Consider the following 18,337-nt stretch of genomic DNA (forward strand, 5'->3'; position numbering starts at 1 on the left):
TAACGTCTTTACAAATAATATTTCTGTGAAAGAGTTGAATACTGCAGCTTACTCCTGGCCATTTTTTTTCTAAAACGCAAAGCTACTTGATTTGCTTCATTTTTTTCTGCTTCTAATATGATTGAATTTGCCAGAAGATCAAGTATATTTTTAGGTAGCTAATATTTATTGAGTATGTACTATGTTCCAGGTGCTATTCTGAATACTTCTACGTTTTATCTTATTTTAGTTTTCAACTAAAATTTATGAGATATGTGCACTTGTTATTGCCATTTTACAAATGAGAAGACCTTGGGTCAGAGCAGCAAAGAACTTAAAGGACACACAACCCATGAAAGGCCAAACTGGGATTCAAATCCAGGCAGTCTAACTCCAGAGCCACGTTTTAAATATCTGCACTAAAACTGCACACTAAAATATGTTAATTGCTGCATTAATCTTGTTTCTAAACACTGGAGAGTGTAAAGGACTATACTTGGTGCGTTGGATGATGTAAACGATCCAATACGGAGCTTATAGCCCAGGAAGAGAGATAAGAAATGTACCCATAGAGACATAGCACAAAACGAGAGATGATGTGTGGCATGGGAAAGACAGAGATAAATCCTTGTAGGTGATCACTGACAGGATGTGGGCAAGAGATTAGAGATTGGGGAATGCCCCCGCATAGTCATTGCAAGAATTTCTCACAAAAGATCTCTAGAATGACAGACACCATTTCAGATGCATTATTATAAAAATGGACAGGGCAATGAAAATGTAATTGAGCATGCTTTCAATAACATGATCACCACATCTTTTCACATAGATGCACTTTCAGGAAATGAACAGAAAGGCTGTAATGGTGACTGCTTGCCAAGTCAGTGAGATAAACTGAAGGAGAATTTACCTTCTTTCAGGAAGAAGAAATAAGGGGATATTAAAATGTTTTGCAATACGTGCTGGTATAACTGCCAGAAAGGGAAATCTCAGGTTTAGATGGTGAACACTGCAAAGCTTGTACCCACAGATGTCTAAGATAAAATTACCGAGGCCAATTGTACCACACACAGAGAACTATGTCAGACTAGTGATGCTATTCTTTATCCCAGAGCACCTTTTAATTGCCACATTGCTTTTCTCAACCAGCCCAGATTCTATCATTTCTAATTAAACCTTACTTTTAGTTTCCTCTTCTTTATTAAGGACTCCTAAGCTTTCTACCTTTTGTTTTGGATAAAGTTTATCTTGGGATAAAGCTTACGTGGATTCTCTTCCTTCAATTTTTCTCAAGTCATTTCTGACATCAGATAGTCCCCCTCCACATACTGACCTCCATTTTACTCTGCTTAGTAAATTAAAAAAAAAACAAAGGAAATGGAAGGAGACTATTAAAAAGTGGCCCATTTGACAAGCTCTGCTTCTTTAAGATATTTCATCAATAATCCTTCCTAATATTTAGTTAGCTGACTTTGGAAAAGTTCACCATATTTGTAGAGCAGGAAACAAAATCTGAAGAGCTTTGTTTATCAGGAACAATATGGGCAGGATCACTGTCAGAAAACCAAGCATTGCATTTATTCTCAACTGGTGGTCCCTCACTTCCTCAAGAACTGACCTGTTCATCAAAGTTGAACTGAGTCCACTCAGTTAGGGAGACTTCTGTAGAATGCTCAAATTTGACTTGTTAGTGGAACAAATCAGGAAGTATAGGCCTCTCAATAATCACCCACACCTTTTCTTCTGGCTCTTTGTTTTCTCCTTTTAAATATGAACAATAGTCTCAGAGGGGTTCCAGCTCCCCATTTTATGCCAAAGTGTATTGACACAGCCTATAAATTTAGATCATCCCTCTACAGATTTGTCTGTTCAGGCTAAATGAGCCACCATAGAAGAAGACTCCTTATAAAAATTAGACTTGAAGTACAATGATATTGAGTCGTTTGCAAACCTTTGAGATTCTTCCTGGGTCCTAGGCCTTCATATTCCTTAGAGCAGAGTCCCTAATTACTTACGTAAGAGTGCTGTAAAGATTTACTCTTCTTTTTATTGTGTGTGGTGTACCCAGGTATTCAGAAAGAGCCCACACATATTTCAACTTCCAGGTTCTGTGAGTATCCTGCTCCATCACTACTCTGAGATGAGCGCATGGTCTTTTGTTAGTAAGGTTTGACTCACTCAGCCTCCCTCAAGAATGATCCAGCTGTGGGGGAAGAGGACCTTAAAAGCTTATGAGGTTTCTCTCACATCTAAGAGAGGACTTGGGAACACAGCTTGCAATAAAAAAGGAGCAATTAAAATCATGCAAGCTGTAAATAACCTCCCTCCTGGGTGATAGAGGGGAGACCAACTCTGTTAATGGGTTCCTTTTTTAGGCTCCGAGATCTTGCTTCAGGGTGTTCAAATTTTGAGACATGTTTATGTCAAGGAACCCTCCATTCACCCTGGAAGAATCATGGAGTTCATTTAGAGATCACTTCCATCCTACGCCCAAAGCATAGGAACAATCATCAGAGACCTCTGTCTGGGAAACATGCCAGGAAGTAGTGAACCTCCAGCAATGCTGAGTCAGACTCTCTGTGGTATAGGGAATCTCAGCTCTCTACTTTCTTGTTTTGGACCTTTTTTTTGTTTTTACTTTTAGATGGGACTTCTTGGGAGGGTTATATTCAGAAAGACCTTCCAGAGATTTGGAGTATGGAAGTAGAAACATAAATGATTCTCTTCTTCTCTCCCATGGCTTTGACTGCTTGTTTTAAAGGAAGAAGTGAGTAGAAGAGTGAGAATGAGAGAAGAAGAAAATTATTTTATGGAGAATGGCAGAGACAGGGAGGAAAAGAGGGATAATGGGGTAAAGTATGTATAATATTTCACCTAACATTTCCTTCCCCACATCTCTGATCATTCCTTTTTCTCAAGTTCGTAAGTTATTAGGTTCTCAAGCTTCAGAGAAGGGATGTGGCAGCGAAAAGAAATCAAAGCAGAGATGATGTGGCCAAAAACATAAGTAAGTCTCAGAATGGCTTAGAGACAGCACAACTATCAAATAAGTTTAGAGACACCAAAAACAGAGGGACCCTAACCAAAAGATTGTTAGGGCCTGAGTTGGCAGGCCAAAACTTAAGAAAATGTGGTCATGGGAGTCCAGGGAGATAGCAACTGGGCACTGAGGGCTTACACTCTACAGAATTTTCTGTGCCGTAGTCAAAGATGGGAGCAACAGAACAATTCCCATTTAACCAAGACTCGCTGTGAGCGGCAGAATCATCAGATCTTACAAGTCTTTAGGATGAGGATAAATGGAATTCAGTAGCAATTCATTTGTGATTTGACAGCTGAGGATCTGTTGAGGTAACATATTTCACAAGATGCTGCTATGGAGGGAAGTCAAGGACCCGATTCCCCTGTTGCTGTGGTATTATTCAGCCCTCTAGAACTTAGACACAAATGTAGAGAAAAGAAGAAACGATCCTTTAATTGACTAAGCTTTTTTCACAGAGGAGAAATAAGAAGAATGCAAAGTAGGAATAGTATGATGGAAACATAATGAAAATTGTATTTCTTGAATTCCTGATTTTGTAGATTGATTTTCAAAACCTGTCACATGCATCATAAGTATTATTTTCCTTCATGTGTATTATAATAGATCAATTCATTATATCCTAATGTATTTAACCTTTTTCTTCATGTAGCATATGGGTTATTTCCAAGTTGTCAATGAATATTTTTGAATATATCTACTCTGAAGCATTTCTACCATCCGAGTCCCTCCAAAATGGTTCCCAATGACCCTAGCTTCCTGGTATTCATAGGCTTGTGTATAACCCTACAATATTTAATAGGGCTATCCCATGTAACCAAGAATATTGGCCTCCTGTCATAAGCCAGCTCCAACTCGACAGCTATGTGAGAGATTTACTTTGGAAGTGGACCTGTCAGCCTTGATCTAGCTTCAAAGGACTTCAGCTTTGACCAACTACTTGAATGGAACCACATGAGGCTCCCTAAGCCAGAATTACACAGCCAGGTTGCCCCTGAATTCCTGACCCACAGAAAATATATGAGGTAATAAATGAATATTTTTGTTTGAAACCACAAAGTTTTGTAGTAATTTGTTGTGCATCAATAGATAACTAATATACTACAGGAAGAGACCAGTTACTCAAGGAGAGTCACATTTTTGTGATTCTTGGTATAAATTATAACATTTTTTTCAGAATTAGGAATCTTTCATGTTTAATGACAAAAGAAAAGAACTGAAACTGGTTAAAACAATCAAGTGAATCTATTAGCTCATAAAATTGAAGTCGTCAGAGAAAATTTGATCCTGTGGCTCAAACAATATTATAAATAAATGTCCAATTTCTTCCACAATATCTTCTTTAACTGAGTGTTTTAATTTTGGAGTTTTAGTTTTTTGAATACCCTAATGCTCCCTGCATCACCTTTGTGTCCTCTGAATTCTTTTCCTTTTATTACTCTTTGTTTATTTTAGAGCCTCTGTGTGGTTGTTCTTTGCTGTCCTTTCCCATTGCAAAGTGAGGCACTAAAAAGCAACATTTCAAGCATGGTTTTTCTGGCCAGATATTGTCCTCTGGTGGGGTTTCTGCTGGGCAATCTGGGGAGGACTTCACAATTGCTTTGATGGGCCCCAGCTTTAAACATCAGGAGATATATATTTTATCTTGGGCGGGTCTTTCTCCAGAAAGGAATTCTCCGGTCTCCTGCCAAAGAGAAATCATCCCAGCTGGGAGTGTTCTGAGAGTTGAATGAGTGAATGCAGTAGGTGTGTGGTGGAAGGAGGGGCTCAAGCAGGGAGAATCTCCTTTTTCACTGTGCGTTTATTATCTTAATTCCTCTGTTTTTAGCATCCCCCCTTAGATATGTGTGATGACTCTAAGCCCATACTTCTTGGTTCAATTCTCCAGAGAATAAACCTTCAGTCTTCTGTTAGAGCAAGGGAAGGATTAGGAGGGAGAGACAGGAGTTTCTTGGATGCAAAAGCGGGGGAAGGCCTTGTCTAGTAGTCTAATTGTTCTTAGCAGATTTTTTTCAACCAAATATCCAGTTTTAAGCCCCACTCACTGTGCAGGTCCGTAATGCCTTCAATTACTGATCCTTATTGAGGTCTTACAAGGGGAAACAACTTGCTGCTTCTTGTTTTTTGCTCTCCACTCTACCCAGGACCCATGGCTTCCTGATTTCTAGAATCTGAGTTGGTTATTCTTCATAAATCTGCCTCGCAGTTTCCAACCTTTGTTGTCACATTTGCTGTTATCCATATCTTCATGACTTTATAGGTTTTTTCTAAAAAACTTTTATTATCACTTTAGGTGGCCTCCAAGAATGAGCAAGACAAACATTTGGATTCAGCCCACAAGGTTTAACCAAATATCACAACCACATTTTCAAATTTCTTAAACCATTTAATATTTCCACCAGAAATAAGTTACAACATACTATTGCTCATTGTACTGTCCCCAGCATTCATATACTGTAATATTTAAATTATTTCAACATTTATTTTTTTACTGATATTTCATTAGGTAGAAAAATTGATTTAACTTCCCTTTATTACCTTTGATATGAAACTTTTTGTATTTATGTTTATATATTTTTAATCATATTAATTTTCATCCTAATTTCTATTTATCTTATCTACTCATAAAAATGTAATTAGCTTATGCTATTATCTTACTACTGTCTATAACCTACTGATTATTCACTATCATATTTTCTAATGTTCCTAAGGCCTTATATCTGAGTAATAAATATATATACATATAAAAATGTATGTTATTTAATATATGATAAAAGCACATTTTGCTGTCATTCAGAAACTATAATTAGGCCATAGTTTTAAAACTTAAATTGCAGTATGTCAGGGTTGACTTAAAAACTGAGAAATTCTGTATCCCATGAATAAAGTCAAAAATAAATAATTTTACTTATATATTTTAATAGATCTGAAAAACAGTTTTGTTGAATCACAATTTTGGTTAATTTTACTATAAAAGGTCAGTTATTTTTATTTTTTATTTTTTTTGAGGAAGATAGCCCTGAGCTAACTGCTGCCAATCCTCCTCTTTTTGCTGAGGAAGACTGGCCCTGATCTAACATCCATGCCCATCTTCCTCTACTTCATATGTGGGATGCCTACCACAGTAGGGCAGGCCACGTGGTGCCATGTCAGCACCCAGGATCTGAACCAGCGAACCCCAGGGCACCAAAGTGGAATGTGGGCACTTAACTGCTGTGCCACCGGGATGACCTCATAGGTCAGTTATTTTTAAAACAAAAAAGTAAAGCATATTGTCACAATATAATATAGTCTAATATTTAAATAGTCATGATCTCCATGTTTCTCTCAGAAGAAGTCTACTGAGAACTTATCTGTAATGTGAATTATTCATTTTATTTTTGTTAAACACTTTCAGAAACTTTGTAGAAGGTTGGTTCTTAAATTGTTGTACCGTACTTACTGACTTAGTAAGAACCAAAATGTTAAGATTTGTGCTAAGACACAAGGTTAATTCATTTGACAAATATTGATTAGGGGCATACAATCTACCAGGAATTATTCAGATACTGGAATATTGAGGGTTCTGGTAAGTGTAAGTGATAGAAGCCAAGATAACTAAGAGTGTGCTGTGAACTAATCTTCCCCTCTTTCTTAAGAACCCAAAACAGACAGGTAGATAATGTCACAGAAAGTTTTATTGAAGCAAGTCTCCTCCATATCCTACTCTGAACTCATAACAACTCCTAGAAGAGGCAGGCTACCCTTTGAGGGTGGAGAAAAGATATTGTCAAACACAACTTTAAAGAAACATGCTCAGGACATTCAAATGGTCAACAGGTGCATGAAAAGATGTTTGTCATCACTAATCATCAGGCAAATGCAAATCAAAACCACAATGAGATATCACCACACCTGTTAGAATGGCTATCATCAAGAAGAGAAGAGATAACAACTGTTGGTGAAGATATGGAGAAAAGGGAACCCTTGTACACTGTTGATAGGAATGTCAATTGGTTCATTCACTAAGGAAAACAATAAAGAGGTTCCTCAAAAAATTAAGAAATAGAACTAAAAGATTATCCATCAATCCTACTTCTGAATATATACCCAAAGGAGAGGAAAATAGGATATCATAAATATATATGCACTCCCATGTTTATTGCACCATTATTTGCAATAGCTGAAATACGGAATCACTGTAAGCGCCCATCAGTGGATGAATGGATAAAGAAGAAGTGATACACACACACACACACACACACACACACAATATTATTCTGCTATGAAAAAGAAGGAAATCCTTCCATTTGAGACAACATTGAAAGACTTTGAGTACATTATACTAAGAGAGAGAACACACACAGAGAAAGATAAACCCTATATGATATCACTTATATGTGGAATCTAAAAAAGCTAAACTTGTAAAAACAAAGAGGAAAATAGTGGATACCAGGGCCTTGGTTGTGGGGGAATATGAGAGAAGTTGTTTAAGGGTACAAATTTGCAACTAGTAGTAAATACGTCCTAGAGATCTAATGAAAAGTACAGTGACTATAGACAACAATATTGCCTTATAATATTCAAACTTAAGAGATTAGATCTTAATTATTCCAAACACATATTAGACATGATAATTATGTGACGTGATAGAGGTGCTAATTATCACTACAAATGCAATAATATCACAATATAGAAACATATCAAATCAACATGTTGTAGAATTTAATTTAACACTTGTATATCAAATATATTTTGATTTAAATTTTGTTTTTATTTTGAAAACAGACACAAGCTGAATATCAAAAAACAAAAGGATAAGAAATTAATGGTGAGTTGCCCCCAATTGTAATTGTAAAATAAAAGTAAATGAAATGCAATGACATCATCATCATGGCAGAGTAAGTTATTCTCTTTGTCTTTGCTTTCTAAGTTACAAACCATTGGAGTACCATTGACCAACAGAAGATCCCCTACACAGCATCACAGGAAAAATAACAGATCCATACCTATATACAACTGAAGGCAGCTGGCCTGGACCCACAGGAGGCAATGGAACCAGAGTAGCAACACCCTCCTCCTCCCTTGGTATCAGTAATCCAGGGAACGGACCCCAGGATGGAAAGTATAGGATCTCAAATACAATAAGAAGCAGATCAAAACCAAAGTAATCAAAGCTATACCCAATTAAGAATGGTAGTACTATCACAAGTGCCCCAGCAGAGACTTAACTCACCAAATACTGTGAATAACTACAGTAACATGGTACAAGAGAATGAGAAGGAAAACTCTCCAGAAACCAAATTTGAAGTCACAGAAGAATATAATCTAACTGAAAGAGAATTCACAATAGCTCTTCCACAGTAAATCAATGAGTTACAAGAAAACTCAGAAATATCGTTCAATGAGCTCAGGATTAAAAAAACAAACAAAAAACAAACAAATGTTGGAGATGAAGAACACAATTATGAGATTAAAAATAAGTAAGAAAGCATTAAAGATAGAGCAGAACATATGGAGGGGAGAATTAGTGACCTCAAAGATAGAAACTTAGAATTGATTCAGGTGGAGGAAGAGAGAGAATGAAGATTTTAAAAAGTGAAGAAATTCTTCAAGAAATATCTGACTCAATTAGGAAAAGTAACATAAGGATAATAGATATCCCAGGAGGAGAAGAGAGGGGAAAAGGAGAAGAGAGCTTATTCAAAAGAACAGTAGCTGAGATCTTCACAAACCTGAGGAAGTAACTGGACTTACAATTACTTGAAACCAATAGAACTCCTAATTACATCAAGGCAAAAAGATCTTATCCAAGGCATATAATACCAAAGCTGTCAAAATTCAATGACAAAGAAAAAATATTAAGGGCCACAAGACAGAAGAAAATAACCTACAAAGGAATATTTATCAGGCTTTCAGCAAATTTACAAGTAGAAATCCTACAGGCTAGGATAGAGTGGAATGATATATAATACTGAAATACTGAAAAATACTGAAAGACAAAAACTATCTGCCAAGAATACTCTGTCCAGCAAAATTATCCTTCAGATATGATAGGAAAATAAAAATTTCCCAAACAAGATCTGAGGGAGTTCATCATCACTAGGCCTATTGTAGAAGAAATGATGAAAGGGACCCTCCTACCTGAAACAAAAAGGAAAAATTATACAAAGCTTTGTGAAAAGAGATAAATAGAGAGAAAGAATCAAAATATTGCAGTTCTATATCAGAATAGGTTTGTATAAACAATTATAACACAAAAAATAAAGGGAAAGAAAGCATCAAAAAACAACTATTGATACTTCAATTTGGTCACAAACTCACAACACAGAAAAGAATAACTCATGACAAAAAAAAACATAGGAAGGTAAGAGGAAAAGGGCTGAATCTGCATAGGCTAATAGAGATAAGAGGCTATCAGAAAAAGTACTAGCTCAGTTATGAGATCTTTTATACAAATCTCATGGTAACCACAAAACAAAAAATCAGAGTCACAATTCAGAAATAAAGAGGAAACTGAGAAAAACATCACAGAAAAGCACCAAACTGAAACGGCAGAGAGAAATACAAGTAAAAAGAAACAACTTAAGCATAAAACAACCAGAAAACAAAAACAAAAGATAAAATGACAGCAGTAAGCCCTCATAAGGCAATAATCCCTCTAAATGAAAATGAATTGATTCACCAATCAAAAAATGCAGAGTGGCTGGATGGATTACAAAAGAAGACCAAACAATATGGTGTCTCCAGGAAACACATCTCAGCTCTAAAGACAAACATAGACTCAGTGTGAAGGGATGGAAGATGATACGCCAAACAAATGGCAAGCAAAATAAAGTGGACAGAGTCATTCTTATATCAGACAACACAAACATCAAGACAAAAAATATAACAAAAGACAAAGATTGGGATAATATAATGATAAAAGGGACATTCCACCAAGAATACATAACACTTATTAACATAAATGCACTTAACGAAGGAGCACCAAAGTACATAAAGCAACTGTTAACAGTCTGAAAGGGAGAACTTGACAGCAACACAGTAATGGTAGAGGATCTTAACACTCCACTTATTTCATTGGATAGGTCATCCAGACAGAAAGTCAACAAGGAAACGATGGCCTCAAATGAAACTCTAGGTCATATGGACTTAATAGATTTATATAGAACATCCCATTCAAAAACAGCAGAATACACATTTTTCTCAAGTGCATATGGAATATTCTCAAAGATAGACCATATGTTGGAAAACAAAGCAAGCCTCAGTGACTTTAAGAAGAATTAAATTGTATCAAAAGACTTTTCTGACGACAATGCTATGAAATTAGAAATCAACTACAAAAAAGGCCAGAAGTCACAAATATGTGGAAACAAGCAACATGCTACTGAATAACTGTTGAATCAATGAAGAAATCAAAAAATACCTCAGGAGAAATGACAGTAAAACACAGTGTACCAAACCTTATGGGATGCTGTGAAAGCAATACTAAGAGGGAAGTTTACATAACTACAAGCTTATTTCAAGAAACATGAAAAATATAAAATAAATAATTTCAAACTATACCTAAAAGAACTAGGAAAAGAACAAATGAAGCCCAAAGTCAGTAGAAGGAAGGAAATAATAAAAATCAGAGCAGAAATAAATGAAATAGAGACTAAAAAATCAATAGAAAGGATCAATGAAACTAAGATCTGGTTCTTGGAAAAGTTAAACAGAATTAATAAGCCCTTATCCAGACTCAGTAAGGAAAATAGACAGAAGGCTCAAATAAATAAAATCAGAAATAAAAGTGGAGAAATTCCAATGGACACCACAGAAATACAGATTATAAGAGAATACTATGAAAAGCTATGTGCCCACAAAACTGGGTAATCTAGAAGAAAGGAATACATTCTTAGAAACATGCAGCCTCCTAAAACTGAATAAAGAAGAAATAGAGAATCTGAATAGAGCAATCACAAATAAAGAGATTGAAACAGTAATAAAAAATCTCCCAAGGAACAAAAGTCCAAGACAAGGAAGTTTTACTGGTGAATTCTACCAAACATTGAAACAAGATTTAATACCTATCCTCAAACTCTTCCAAAAACTTGAAGAAGACAGGCTGTATCCTAGCTCATTTTATGAGGCCAAAATTATTCTGATTCCAAAATCAGACAAGGAAAACGAAAAAGGGAACATTACAGGCCAATATTGCTGATGAACATAGATGCAAATCTCCTGAACAAATGTTAGCAAATCAAATACAACAATACATTGGAAGGATCATACACCACTATCAAGTGAGATTTATTCCAGGGACACAGGGATGGGTCAACATCTGAAAATCAATTAATGTGATACACCATATAAACAAAGAAGAACAAGAATCACATGATCATCTCAGTAGATGCAGAGATAGCATTTGACAAGATTCAAAATACATTTATAATAAAAAAAACTATGAATAAAATGGGTATAGAAGGAAAATAACTCAACATACTAAAGGCCATATATGACATACCCATAGCTAGCACCATAGTTAATGGTGAAAAACTCAAAGCTATTTCTCAGAGGACAGTAACAGGAAAAGGATGTGCACTCTTGCCACTCATTCAACATATTAATGGAAGTTTTGGCCAGAGCAATTAGGTAAGAAAAAATAATAAAAAACGTCCAAATTGGAGAGCAAGGTGCAAAACTGTCATTATTTGCTGATGACATAAATCAATATATAGAAAATCCTAGCAAATCCACCAAGAATCTATAAAAAACAATCAACAAATACAATAAAGTTGCAGGGCAAAACATCAACATAGAAAAATCAGTCACATTTCAATATGCTAACAGTGAACTGTCAGAAAGAAAAATCAAGACTACAATAGCAATAAAATATCTAGGAATAAATTTAACCCAGGAAGTGAAAGACCAATACGCTGAAAACTATAAGACATTATTGAAAGAAATCAAAGAAGATATAAAGAAATGGAAAGATATTCCATGTACTTTGAGTGGAAGAGTAAACATAGTAAAAATATCCATATTACCTAAAGCAATCTACAAATTCATTGCAATTCCAATCAGAAACCCAATGACACTCCTCATGGGAATAGAGTAAATAATCCTAAAATCTATATTGAACAAGAAAGGACCCTAAATAGCCAATGCAATCCTAAGAAAAAAGAACAAAGTCAGAGGTATCACACTCACTGAATTCAAAATGTATTGCAAAGCTAGTAATCAAAAGAGCATGGTATTGGCACAAAAACAGATACACAGATCAATGGAAGAGAATTGAGGGCCCAGAAATAAAACCACACAACTATGGACAGCTAATCTTCAACAAAGGAGTAAAGAATGTGCAATGGAGAACATAAAGTCTCTTCAATGAATTGCATTGGAAAAGCTGGACAACAAAATGCAAAGGAATGTAAGCAGGCCATCATATTACACCATATCCAAACATTAACTCAAAATGGATTAAAGGCTTCAATACAAGACCTAAAACCATAAAAGTCCTAGAGGAAAATATAGGCAGTAAGCTCTTTGAAATCGGTATTAGCAGTGCCTTTTTGAATACCATGTCTACTCAGGCAAAGGAGACAAAAGCAAGAATAAACAGATGGGACTGATCAGACTGAAAAACTGCATTGCAAAGAAATTACCAACAAAAGGAAAATATAACTCACCAACTGGGAGAAAATATTTGCAAATCATGTATGAGACAAGGGGGTAATCTGCAAAATATGCAAAAGAACACATACAACTCACCAACTTGGATACAATATTTGCAAATCATGTATGAGACAAGAGGGTAATATGCAAAATATATAAAAGAACGCATACAACTCAACAACAAAAATACAAACAAGCTAATCAAATAATGTGCAGAGGATATGAACGGACATTTTTTTCAAAGAGGATATATGGATGACCAACAGGTATATGAAATGATGTTCAATATCACTAATCATAAGGGAAATGCAAATCAAAACTACAATAAGATATCACCTTACTCCTGTCAGACTATCTATAATTACCAAGACAAAAATAACAAATGTTGGAGAGGATGTGGAGAAAAGGGAACCTCATACATTGCGAGTGGAAATGCAAACTGGTACAGCCATTATGGAAAACAGTATAGAGATTTCTCAAATAATTAAAAATAGAAATACCATATGATCCAACTAGTCCAATCCCGGGTATATATCCAAAGAACATAAGAACACTAATTCAAAAAGATATATGCACCCATATGTTCATTGCAGCATTATACACAAAAGCCAAGACATAGAAGCAACCTAAGTGCCCATCAGTGGATGAATGGATAAAGAAGATGCAGCATATATACACAATGGAACACTACTCAGCTATTAAAGAAGATGAAATTTTACCATTTGCGACAAGATGGATGGACCTTGACTATATTATGTAAGCAAAAAGTCAGACAGAGAAAGTCAAATATTGTAAGGTTTCACTCATAAGTGGAAGATGCAAGCAGTAACAACAATAAACAAACACAGGGAAATACAGATTAGATCAGCTGTTACCAAAGGGGATGGGTTGTGGGGCAAGGGGTGAAAAGAGTAAAAGGGCACATGAGTACAATGACAAATGGTAACTATTCTTTGGGGGGTGAACATGATGTAGTCTACATATAATTTGAAATGTAATGATGTATACCTGAAATTGATATAATGTTCTAAATCAGCATTACCTCAAAAAAAATATAAATAACAAGCCAAAAATAAGAATTCAATGAAACTCTAAGAATAATATGTAAATGTAATGACATGTTTTGTACCAGTTTGTTCAAGTCAGAGCAATCTTGAAAGTCAACATTCAGTGTTGCTACACATCTTTTTTTTAACCTGACCACAACTTTCTCTCCTACTTCACACAGCAAAAACTGTTCAGAGTTGAGAACCTTGCTTGTACCACCATCTATCTCCTTTCCTGGCCCTTGAAGTTTGCTGGAAATATCAGCATTAGAGTAACACAAACCATTCTACTTCATCTATAATATCACCCCAAAAAACCATAAATCTCTAAGACATAAAATGTTGAACAAAATGATAGGAAAGAAAGTATATCAATTTTCTATATTTGCTCTTTGTCTTTGCAATACTGAATATTCAGTAATTCTGTTATTATGATGAGCTGTCACATGTATTCTCACACCAAATAGTTTCAGATGTTTGAGATATGAAAAATGATTTGGTAGTGTGATCCCATTGGCTATGTGAACCAAGGGTAAATTTTCCAGATTGGATGGGGTAGAAAAAGGGAGAGTTGAGTCCCACAATATCAGAAATTGCTATTGGCTGTGACATGGATTTTGAATATCATCTCCCATCAGAAATCCCCACTGGACACTATGTGCAAAAAATTAACTCATCAGATTCATAAATAAACAGCATTGAAGGGACAAGATACTTCCTTCCATTCCTTTTATGATTCAAATCACCTCCTCCTTCCTTAGACTATAGGTGGTATAGACTAGGATGTAATAAAAAATTTATTAGATGATTAGCATTGAAAGAGGCCTTAGACAAACATTAGCTAGGTAAGATTGGTCTTTGCAGTAGGCACAACCAGACCAATTGCACAGGATTGTTTCTGTCCAAAGTCACATCCTTTCTCTTTGTTCCTTCCTATTCTGGTCAGAAACACAAAACAAACATTGGTCACTTCTGTGTCTTAGTCATGCTGCTGCATCAAAATATTTGAGTGACAAAGTTTCTATATCCAAGAGGACCTCTGTCTGTTACCTTTCCTTTCATGTCAGAGTCCTGCAATTGGGCAGGGTTCAATCTCAGAAACTAAAGGAAGCAACAAGCTTTTAAACCTGATGTTTCATAAATGATGGAAAGATTGATATATAAATAAATGATCAATCTACTCCTCATGTAAGCTGATGTTCATGAACCTCTAGGACTTAAAGATATTGTGTTTGCATGGCATTGAGTCACCTATTGGTCCATTTTGGCATATTATTTGTGTCAAATTAAGTCTTCTTTTTCCAAAAGCAGTATGAATTTTGTTATAGTGCATTCTTGTGCATATTATTGTGGGTTAAGGTGATTCTGATAGGATAAATATGTCAAAAATCTCATAATCTGTGACCTCAGCAATACTTTCTCTTCTTTTGCAACCTCTTCAAGGCGTCTTTGATTTCTTTGTTCCTCAGACTATAAATCAAGGGATTCAACATGGGAATCACCACAGTGTAGAAGACTGATGCAAATCTGTCAAAGCTGGAGGAACCGCCAGAGCTGGAACTCAAGTAGACAAAGATACTTGAGGAATAGAAGAGGGTCACTGCTGTCAGGTGAGAAGCACAGGTGTTGAAAGCCTTGGACCTGCCTTTAGCTGAAGTGATCTTCATAATGGAGATGACAATACAGCCATAAGATATCATGATAATTGAGACATTTATTATCCCAAAGATCACTATTAATACCGCAGTCATGAGTTGTACAAAGAAAGTGTCAGTGCAGGACAAGACTAACAGTTGTGGCATGTCACAGAAGAAGTGGTTGATGACATTAGGCCCACAGAATTGGAGCTGAAGCATGGCACACAATTGGGATATAGAACCAGAGAATCCTGCCATATAGGACCCAAGCACCATTTGAACACACAGAGTGGGTGACATGATGGATGAATAGAGAAGTGGGTTACAAATGGCAGCGTATCGATCATAAGCCATGGCTGTCATGAGACAAGACTCACTCAGTCCCATGGTTGAAAAGATGAAGTATTGAACAGCACAACCCACAAGGGTGATGGTTTGCTGCTCCTGGAAAAAGTTGGAGAGCATCTTGGGGACTGTGGAGGTCACGTAGCAGATATCAATGAAGGACAGATTATGGAGGAAGAAGTACATGGGTGTGTGGAGATGGAAATCCATCCTTATTAAGATGATGAGAAACAGGTTCCAAATCAGAGTCAAAATGTACACCAACAGGAATACAACGAAGAGCACTGCTCTGATTCTGGGGAAATCTGAGAATCCCAAGAGGAGGAAATGGGTGATAGCTGTAATATTTCCTCCTTGAGTCATTGGCTTGGTGCTCCTAAAATGAGAAAAGAGTCAAAAGAATGCATTACTCACTCACGTGAAATGACAACATTATAATTCTCACATCTGCCATTTTCTTCCCTTCACTGAGCACTGAAAAATGGAAAACGCTTTACCGTCCTAGAAGAAAGACTACAGTTTCCATCTAATTGTCAAATAGGACCTTCTCAGTGTTTCAGGTTCCCAATTACCTGATGAGGTCTCAGAAAAATTAAAAGACATATTTTAAAAATATTAAATATTTATTAAATTAAATATTTAATATAGGACCCCAGAACCATCTGAACACACAGAGTGGGTGACATGATGGATGAATAGAGAAGTGGGTTACAAATGGCAGCATATCAATCATAAACCATGGCTGTCATGAGACAAGACTCACTCAGTCCCACCTTTGGAAGGGTGAAGTATTGAACGGCACAACCCACAAGGGTTATAGTTTGCTACTCCTGGAAGAAGTTGGAGAGTATCTTGGGGGCTGTGGAGGTCACGTAGCAGATATCAATGAAGGACACATTATGGAGGAAGAAGTACATGGGTATGTGGAGATGAAATATTAAATATTTTAAAATTTTTCTAAAAAGCAATAGAAACTCTATAATTATATGGGAGAGATCATTGTAAAACTGTAAGATTTTATAGGAATTTTGAAAATTCAATACATAACTGCTGCTTAATAATAGTGAGGTAAAACTGGCATCATTCCAGAATAAACTTGAAATAGCTCTTCTCTCCAAGATCTCATCTAGGTAGATTTTTAAAATTTTCTTCTTTTACACATAAGAAAAATTACCCTGTTTATAATAACTTCTCAAACTTTTTACAAATATATTTAATACAACACCTTCAACATGGCCTGGAAAATTATATCATAATTTATAATCCTGATATTTTCTTGGGGGATAGCATGTATGCCCAATAAAGTTATGAAGTAAGTCTTCTTAGGGAAGTCTTCATATGAACTATTCCTAAGGGAGGCTGGTACAAATATTAGCCCCAACTACTGTATCAATTGTAGGATATTTTGCATCTTAGGAAACAGCATAGTACTGTGGTTAAGGGTTCAGACTTTAGAGTTTTTATTCTGAATGACGTCATCAAGATGGCAAAATAGGTCATTCACTTTGTCACTCTTGCCAGAAAAAAACTAGCAACTACTCGTAACAACACATCATTTTGAAAATCCTAGAACACGGGGATGAGGCTGAAATATCCCCATGGGCCACAGAGAATGAGAAGAATCCTGTTAGAAAGTTAGAGGAACAGCTACACTCTGACTCCATGGTCCCTCCCCCTGCCAGCACTGATACCAAAGCCAGATAAGGACATTAGAAGAAAAGAAAACTGCAGGTCAATGTCCTTGACCTGTTGAATACAGATTCTAAATTTTCAAAAAAAAATCCTAACAAACAGAATTCAGCAGCATACTAAAAGGATCATACTCCACTATCAAGTAGGATTCATTCTGAGGATGCACAGATGGTTTAGTATACAAAAATTAACAAAAGTGATAGTCACGTTAATAAAATGAAATATAAAAATCATATAATTCTCCATAGATGCACAAAAACCATTTGACAAAATTCAACATACATTCCTGATAAAAATTCTCAATAAATTAGGTATAAAAGGAACTAAATTGAACTTAATAAAGGCCATATTTAACAAAGTGACATCTAACATCATACTCAATGGTAAATGGTTGTAAGATTTTTTTCTAAGACCAGGAAGAAGACAAAGATGGCCATTCTCTTCATTCCTAAAACACGACAATAAGTCCTAGCCAACACAATAAAGTCAAAATAATAATAATAATAAAGCCTCATAAATGGAAATAAAAGATTGAAATTGTGTCTATTTGCAGATGACATGATTTTATGTATAGAAAATCCTAAAATCTTCACTAAAAACTGTTAGATCTAATCAAATAATTCACTAAAGTCCTGGGATACAAAATAAGCATTCTATATACTAACACGAATTGTCTGAAAAAGGCATAAAGAACCAATCCCATTTACAATAGCATCAAAAACAATAAGATGTGTAGAAAAAAATTAAACAGGAAGGTGAAAGATCTCTTCACTGAATACTATAAGTCACTGACCAAAGAAATTGAAAAAGGTACAAGTAAATTGAAAGGTATCCCATGTACATGGATTGGAAGAATTAATATTATTAAAAAGTCTATGCTACACAAATCTGCCAATAGACTCAATGCAATCTCTATCAAAATTCCAATGGCATTTTTCACAGAAATAGAACAAACAATCCTA

At 35.6% G+C, this 18,337-nt stretch overlaps 1 protein-coding gene across 1 annotated transcript; it reads right to left on the reverse strand.

Annotated features, from left to right (window-relative positions):
* Positions 1–15,107: 15,107 nt before the first annotated feature.
* Positions 15,108–16,046, reverse strand: LOC139040938 (olfactory receptor 5AN1-like). The gene has a single exon (XM_070488641.1). It carries the CDS (start codon positions 16,044–16,046, stop codon positions 15,108–15,110), a length of 939 nt encoding a protein of 312 aa, XP_070344742.1.
* Positions 16,047–18,337: the final 2,291 nt, after the last annotated feature.

The sequence above is a fragment of the Equus asinus genome, chromosome 17 (genome assembly GCF_041296235.1).
Source record: "Equus asinus isolate D_3611 breed Donkey chromosome 17, EquAss-T2T_v2, whole genome shotgun sequence".
In the NCBI taxonomy this organism is placed as follows: Eukaryota; Metazoa; Chordata; class Mammalia; order Perissodactyla; family Equidae; genus Equus; species Equus asinus.